At 43.0% G+C, this 8595-nt stretch overlaps 1 protein-coding gene across 1 annotated transcript; it reads right to left on the bottom strand.

Annotated features, from left to right (window-relative positions):
* Positions 1-641: 641 nt before the first annotated feature.
* Positions 642-8195, bottom strand: TMEM202 (transmembrane protein 202; the record flags this gene model as incomplete). Its single annotated transcript, XM_082649414.1, has 5 exons — positions 642-838; positions 1444-1575; positions 2142-2291; positions 7609-7864; positions 8115-8195. The coding sequence occupies 5 exons, from the start codon at positions 8193-8195 to the stop codon at positions 642-644; spliced, it is 816 nt and encodes a 271-aa protein (XP_082505540.1).
* Positions 8196-8595: the final 400 nt, after the last annotated feature.

Here is an 8595-nt window from a genome sequence, read left to right as displayed (position 1 = left end):
ATGGATGCTTGGTTAACATAACCTCTAGCTTAGGGAGAAGCAGTTGGTTTACCTAATAGACTGTAAGGTTTTCAAATTACCAATCTTCATAAGAAGTGGGATGTCATGAATTCCCCAGAATCTACCCAGCACCTCTCACCTCCTTTGGGTGGTAGGTATTATCGCCATTGTTGTTCATTCCATTTCTGGTAATGATCGCCAATTAGATTCAACAATATTATTCAGATGCCTTCCATCCTGGGTATTCCCAAAGCCACACACGATAAAGAAAACTTCAAACAAAATTTGGTGACATTTTTCTACATTGACCATTCTGGTCTATGAAATCCCTGATGCCCAAAGAGAGCTCTGATCCACGCACTGCATCTATTGCTAGTTTCTTTCATTCATGACCCTAAACACTGATGTTTTCTTTTCGAAACTTTTTCTCGGGTGAGTTTTCATTATCTTCTTTATGACTACCATACATATTTTAGATGCAACATACACAAAGGACATTTCATCAGCTTTAATGCTCTCTCCTTCAGCAATATGGCCATGGTATTAGGAGAGTTTCCTCGAATCTGCACAATCATTCCCTACTCAGTTAGCTTCTCCTCCCCTGTTTTAAGACAGGAAGTAGTTGGGTTATCCTATCACCATCACAGTTCTGTACTTGATAGTTTTTTCTCTTTCTCACTTGTAGATTTTGTCTGAAACCCTGACTCAGCATCTTCAGCAGGCGGTACTGTAGTCACTGGACCAATCCCCAGCCTTGACTTGTCTATGGGAACTGCAGTGACATTTTGATCAAGGGGAGGAGATCTGGAAGTTATGTGGTTGAGGAAGGAGATAATCCCTAGGGGGAGAGAAGAATTCGAGGTGAGTTTCAAGAGACAGATGGCCTTTTGGCTTTTAAAATTCTAACTCATTCTTTAAATACTCAGCTCAAAATGCCTCTTTTCAGTGAAGCCAACCCTCCTTCCCCCAACAGGCTTCCATTATCCTTCTGTGCTTCCATTTCATTACTGTACTTCTTACATGGTTGGAACAAAGCTAGAACCTCCTGGATGTAAATCATAGTTTCACTACTTTCTGTATTGTCTTAAGCAAGTTACTCAACCTGTCTGTGCCTCGGTTAGTGGTAGAACAGTTTACTAATTCTAACTTTTCAGACTCCAAAATCCATGCTTTTTGGCCACGTCACGCGGCATGCGGGATCTTAGTTCCCCAACCTGTGATCCAACCCGCACCCCCTTCAGTGGAAGCACAGAGTCTTAACCACTGGACCGCCAGGGAATTCCCAATCTGTGCTTTCTTTACCATACCACTCTGCTTCTAGATGTATAAGTGTTCTTAACAGGAACAGTTAATGTTTCTATTTCTCTTAGATTCCACCTCCCTTCCAAGAAGTGATTTCCCCTTCTATCCTTCTAGCATAAAGCAGGGAGGGGACTGACTCACCAGCAAACATGTATAAGAAGTCACTCCCCCAATTAATATGATAGGTCCATAGGAGATCTGATTCCATGGCATCTCTAGAATGCCAGTGAACCTGTGCCAGAAATAGGATGAGGCAGAGGAGCAAGCAGGAGGCTAGGAGCAGAAGAAAATACGTCATATCCCTTAGTGTCTTCAATCTGCCTCAACAGCCACCCCCAACTCTTCGTCTACTTCCAGACACCATATTGTATAGAAAGGATCAAGAAGATAAGAATTCAAGGACTGACCAAGGTGGGAGAGAGAAGGAGCCTGGCATAAGTTAACTAATGGATGTTTTTTTGTTTTGTTTTGTTTTGTTTTTTTGCAGTACGCGGGCCTCTCACTGTTGTGGCCTCTCCTGTTGCGGAGCACAGGCTCCGGACGCGCAGGCTCAGCGGCCATGGCTCACGGGCCCAGCTGCTCCGCGGCATGTGGGATCTTCCCGGCCCGGGGTACGAACCCGTGTCCCCTGCATCGGCAGGTGGACTCTCAACCACTGCACCACCAGGGAAGCCCACTAATGGATGTTTTATACAATAAGACAAGGCAGGTAGCTGGCAACTTGATGTAATAATGAAGAAGAGAAAAGGGACAAGAAAAAGAGGATGAAAGCCCACACAGAGGAACTATGTTCCCTCAACAATTTTACCATAGTATTACCCTGCCATCTAGGTCTGTACCTGAGATGAAGCTGAGCATGGATACCTTCAGATCCAAGTTAGGAGTCATTCTTCCTCTTCTAGGGAGGCAAGCTCTGAAGAGCCAGCCAAGGGCAACAAGTATGGTGAGGACAGAGATGAGGAAGAAGGCCCTGGAATATTGGAGGTAATCTGCCAAGGAGATGGAGAAAGGAAAGGCCTGGTTAGTCCAGTGGAGGACCTCTCCTTAAGAAAGCCAGACAGAGTCTTAGAGAAGGGAGTGAAGACGAAAGAGGATGAAGCTGAGCTTGCTATGTGGCATCCGGGGCACAAATAAGGATCTTCTTTCCCAGCTCTTCATTGATACTTGGAATTTTTCACTATGAAGGCAAAACCTTCACTGTAGAACTAAAGGTACTATACAAATAGTTCTGGGTACATTAACACATTAACTTAGATGTAAACTAGCTTATAAGAGGTGTGACTCTAACATCACAACACAAATTTAACCTTTTTCTTGCTCCTAATTCTAATTCTAAAAGTAATACATGTTCAATATAAGCATTGGAGAGACTAGAAAAGTACCAAGAAGCAGCAGGAATATCAGCCACAATCCCACTATCCAAAGACAACCGTTGTTAGCATTTTATTTGGCTTCTTTCTGGTATTTTTCTGTCCTCTGTACACAGTGGATATGATACTGAATTTCGTGATTTTTAAGAGGACTATATGGTAAGATTTCCCCCAGATCACCTGCTGTAAACATCATATTTAATAGCTACAAGATAGTCTATCATATCAACACACTTTGCTTAATGATTTTATCGTTGTTGGAGTTCGTTTCTATTTGTTTTTTCTCTTTCAAATGTGTCTGGCGTGTACAGTCCCTGTCAGCCTGTGACTATAAAATGAAGTCATATTTACCTGAACTCCCATACTGTAATGATTTCAAGACCCAATTTACTGGACTGCAGGAATTTAACACCCCACAAATACCTCCTTTTTTTCCTGAGAGTCTCTCAAGGTCCCGTCTCACATGTGTTTGAGGACAGGTCTGCTAAAGTTATTTTGCTCCAATGCCCTTACCCTAGTGCTACAACACTCCTTCTCTCTCTTATCTCTTGGCTCCAGAGCTCTGCTCTCTTTGGCAGAAGAGGGAGCATGCCAGCCCATACTTTTGGCTACCATATCCCTAACATGGAATAGATCCTTCCCTTGACTTCCCCAGCAATGTTTTACAGATTTAAGAAATAGAGTAACTTACAATTACATGTAGATGTATGTTTCTGAGATACCACGGATCCGCCACTATCTTCAATATCCTTTATAGCAGGGGTCCCCAAGCCCCGGGGCACCTGTTAGGAACCAGGCCACACAGCAGGTGGTGAGCAGCAGACGAGCAAGCGAAGCTTCATCTGCCGTTCCCCGTCGCTCACGTTACCGCCTGAACCATTCCCCCCCTCGAAAAATTGTCTTCCACGAAACCGGTCTCTGGTGTCAAAAAGGTTGGGGACCACTGCTTTATAAGGTGCCTCCTGGTCTAGCTTATTTTCTGTCTCAGTGTAACAAGGGCCAGGTCATCCCTACCACTGAAAGTTCTCTAAGCACTTCAATGTCTAAGAATCCAAGTCCATCTTCCAAGTAACCCAGAGAGAAGAGTACCAAGCTTATCCCAGTTGACAAACTGCCTCTTAAGTTTTATTTTGTTCTCTAGAACACATCACTGGTTAACACAATCGATAACAGTAATTTCCATTAAGAGAAACCACACTCCTACCCACAGAGGTCAGGTGCTATGTGGCCCCAACAAGTTAGCCACATTAAAACACGATAACCCAAGGGCAGCACGTTTTCTGAAAACTGGGTCATTCAGAATTAGCCAGTCAGAACCATCAGCCTAGACTGAGCTGCGTGAAGCCCAGTGTGATAGGCATCTTTTGCAGTATTGAGCCCCCAGTCCTCCATGGGCCTTAGCAGTCCCTGTCTAGAGCCCTGGATCCTTGCCTATAGATCCCTTGACTATAGCTAGTAGGACCAAGGAAGGGTACCAATTTAACTCTGATCCTTGGATATCTGGATTTGGGACTGACTGATGCTAATTTCCTCTTTTGCTTGCTTGAACCAAGAAGATATAAAGCTAGCCTGGTATATCCCCTTTTTCAGGCACTTACATACTAATAAACAGGAAAAGCTGAGCTGTAGAGATAAAATAAAGCATAAACAAAGTTGAGTGACAAAGGAGCTCTGGACAGACTGAGTGACTGTCTGGCTTGATTTTCTTTGCCTGAGATCACAGCCTCTTCTGGAATTCCCTGAGGTCCAGAAAACTTCCTGCCTTTGGGAGTCTATGAGATGCTTCTGAGTCATTATAAAGAAGTTCGCTCTTTAGCTTATGCTATTTCAAATGGGTTCTGATATTTAGAAAACAAAAGAGTACTAAGATATTCAGTCCAACTCCTGTCTAAGATATGTTACAGTCCAGTCTTTCTTCTATCATGAGGGGAAGAATGGACCTTCACGTTCTTCTTACAATCTTCTCAGTCTTAGCTGCTCACCTCCTGAAAACCCCATAAACAAGATCACTCACAAGTCCACAGGAACAACTAAATATCTGCAGCATAGTACAGTCTAACGCCTCAAAGGAACCAAGTCTACCAGTCATAATGATATGCAAAAAATTATCTAACCAAACTAACTAAACACTTACCTTCAGAGTCTAAAACAGCTGCATTTGGCTAACTTCATAGTCTTCTAAAATTCATGTAACAAAACAAAACAAAGGTCTGAAAGGTGAATTCAAGCCTCTACCTCCTGTAAGAGCAAATCCTATTTCAGCTTTTAAACAGCAATCTTTATAGCAGCTTACCCATTAATAAAAGGCCTTACTTGTATGTCTCAGTAAGAATAGAAAAGATCCTGGATGGATACACAGAACCCTGGAGAGGAAGCTTTGAAATCTTCTTAGTATTTAGATTCCCTTGTAAACAGTTGGTACATCAGAATAAATCATCCCTACACAGCCTGTGGGTGTTTATTGTGTGATGGTTCCTGGGGTCCTGGCTCTGGACCAAAGACCTATGCTTTCTTCCCCACCCTCTGCAAAAAAGACAGTTCAAGTTACTCTCTGTGGCAACACATTCTTTTACATTATGGTCTGATCTCACCTATGCTATGGGGGAAATTAGCAGAAAGGTCTGTTCCATGCTGTGACCTAGTAGTAAAAGTGAAGGATGGTGTCCTTTACTCCCATCCTTTCTTCATCCCATTACCAATAGCTACGGCACAGAGGCTATCAGTTATCTAGAACCAGGGGAAGACAGATGCAGAGGAACAATGGCCTGAAGTAAGTCCAGGACAGAGGAACATGAGCACACATGTACTTGAGCCCACTTGAGATAGCCCCAGTGAAAGTCTCAGAAATGACTGGGGGGCTTCCCTGGTGGCACAGTGGTTAAGGATCCACCTGCCAATGCAGGGGACAGGGACACAGGTTCAAGCCCTGGTCCGGGAAGATCCCACATGCCACAGAGCAACTAAGCCCTTGTGCCACAGCTACTGAGCCTGCGTGCTCCAACTACTGAAGCCCGTGCGCCTAGAGGCCATGCTCCGCAACAAGACAAGCCACCACAGTGAGAAGCCCGCGCACCACAACAAACAGTAGGCCCCGCTCTCTGAAAATAGAGAAAGCCCCCGCGCAGGAATGAAGACCCAATGCAGCCAATAAATAAATTTATTAAAAAAAAAAAGAAAAGAAATGACTGGGGACTCCATGGGAGAGGGGGCTAAATTCTTGCAATCCAGTAGGTAAAAGTTTGAAGTTCTTGAACTTGGGCAATAATCTATTTGGGCAATAATAACATATTATTGTTACAGGCTGATGAGGCCTGGACATACTGATTATATTTGGGGAGTTCCTTATGAGATCTGTATTGCAGACTGATAACTGACCCTAGAATTAGGACTAGTTAACACTGGAAACAGGGTGGATACTTGACTTACAATTGTGTACTTAAGGACTCACTTAGTTGACATTCTCCAAATGATTAACAGTTGGCCTCATAGGTGAATTTAAGGCTCCAAGAAATAAACTGCTTTAAGTGACAACATTTCAAGATTCTGACTCATTCAAGATTTAAATAATAATCTCAAGGCCTGAGGTTTAGCCTGGGTTACATAAATACAATTGCAGCTTAATTTTTAGGCCTATATCTCTCACTCCATTTCTCTAGAAATGGAATCAGTGAGTGTAAATCTCTGAATGCACATAATCATATTGCTTTGGTTGTTCCTATTTATGTGTCCTCAGTGTGTATGGGAGTGTCCAGCATTGTGTATTATCATTTACAAATCTCTTTTAATGTCATGGCTGAAAAATCCTATCTCATCGTTCATTTGATTTGCCATTCTTTAATGGCTGACTGAGGTTAAAGTCATTTTTCCCATGTTTATTAGATATCTGTAGTTTCTGTTTTGTGAATTGTTTATAAAAAATTTATTTATTGGGGTATTTGTCTTTTTTGTAATAATAATTTGTATATAATATATATATATATTAAGGCCATTAACCTTTTATCTTTCATATTTGTTGCAATTATTTTCTCTAGTTTTTATTTTCAGTTGAAGATGCAGTTGAATTCTCTGCCTGCCTTGGAGTTTAGTTTCTTCCGAAGATCTCGCTTTACGATCCCGCTCCTTAGTTCCAAATACAAAGCGTGAGCCCACGCCAAATAAGTGATGCTCCACTTCAGGGTTGGGCCTAGGTCCCCCCTCCCCCCAAATCTGGGACTCCTGTTTATCTAAGAAGTGAAATAAACACTTTACTCATGTATGTTTTCTTTCGCAATACCTGTTCTTTGTGTAAATGTTTCTCTTGCGGATGTTGGGGAAACTCTTTAGTGTAGTTTTAGCTTTCCTGTAAGTCTTAGTTCTGGTTGAAAAACCTCATGCATATGGTATCTTCTAGCCCCAGACATTTATTTTTAAATATTATGTGTTGCAACTTCAGATTTACTTAAATTCACATAAAATTTGACAATTTAGTCTCTAAATAGCTGGGATTTGTTATACTACATATCTGACATGCATTTAACTTCTCTTCTGTTGCTAGCATAAGAACAAACTGACCTTGAAAGTTAAATCTGATGGAGGTTGAGACACTTTGCTCTATCTCCCAGCTATGATCAATCACTTCTGTTTCTGCGAACCACATTAGAATAACAATCTCTTTTCATCACAGGAACAGATCATAAATGACAAACGAGTTCTTCCCAGAGGGTAAAGAGACTATCAACTCATAATTTGGGAGAGGAAACAACCTGGGGTAGAAGGGAGAAAGGGTACACCAAGGACACCAAACAGAAGAACGGCCATGTTCACAGTCTGGCTGAGATCCCTCCTAGACTTGGAGAGGTGAGGGGCAAAAGATCTTGGAGGAAGAAAGATGAAGGGCCATTGTGGCAGAAAACTCTGGAACTGTGGGGCCTGTGGCATTCAATTTAGTGGCACTCACAGGGTGGCTTGGGTGTGTGGCTCCAGCACAGCTCATGGTTGCATGAGATCCAGAGTCCTGCGTAGAGCTCAAGGCCATCGTTGATCACCAGGAACTGCACCCAGTTCAGTGGGGACATGCAGATCAGCGTTAGGAGGCTAAAACCACAGAGGCTGCCACAGAACATTCGGATGTAGGCGTGTGTCTGGTCCACATGCTGCTGCAGCCTCTGGGGTGGCATCGAGGCACCCGGATGTTGGTTGGTGGGGAGGGTAGGCTACAAGGATGAGGGATGAGGGAGATATTGCCTACCCAAAAAGATAACCCTTGACCCCCAGGGTCTCCTGCTCTTTTCTGCCTCAAGTACCCCCACGTGGGTTCGATTGGTGGATAGCTGTCCCTACCCCTTCTATAAAAAACAAACATTTCTGGGTCATCTTTTCCCTATCTTTAGGACACTCTGTCTAGACCCGCCTTTAAACAAGTCCTCTTCTTCCCATCTGAACTACAATTGGGTACCTCCTCACCCTTTGGTATTTCCGGTACCCCTTGACTTTGGGAACCTTGGGACAGTAGAAGGTAAAGGTTAATTGCTCCTTCCTCTCCATCTTGGCAGCCAGTTCACGTTCTAACTGCCACGGAACTTGTCTCAGCATGTCCTCATACACACGGACAGAATCCAAAGGGGTTGGAAAGTGGGATCTATGGATCCCATTTCTGCTTCATACTCTGGGTCTGGTCAGACCAGGAAGAAATCGTCACGTTCTAAGCATGTGCATGTATGTGTGATGCTCTTCACCCTCCTTCTCGGACTCCTCCTAACTCCTTTATTAAATAAATCCACAAATATTTTGTCACCAGTTGCTGTGTGTCAGTCAGGCTTTGTGATAGGTCCTGGGACATAAAGATAAATAAGATATAGTTCCCTAAAAGCAAATAAAAAAGGATAACTCTGATGTCTCCAGGACTCAATAGTTTGTGGTTATAATTTAAGATTATATGATCTTA

The sequence above is a fragment of the Grampus griseus genome (genome assembly GCF_964374135.1).
Source record: "Grampus griseus genome assembly, chromosome: 2".
Classification (NCBI taxonomy): domain Eukaryota; kingdom Metazoa; phylum Chordata; class Mammalia; order Artiodactyla; family Delphinidae; genus Grampus; species Grampus griseus.
The sequence above is the reverse complement of the archived record's forward strand: the minus strand, read 5'-3'. Positions and strand labels throughout refer to the sequence as shown.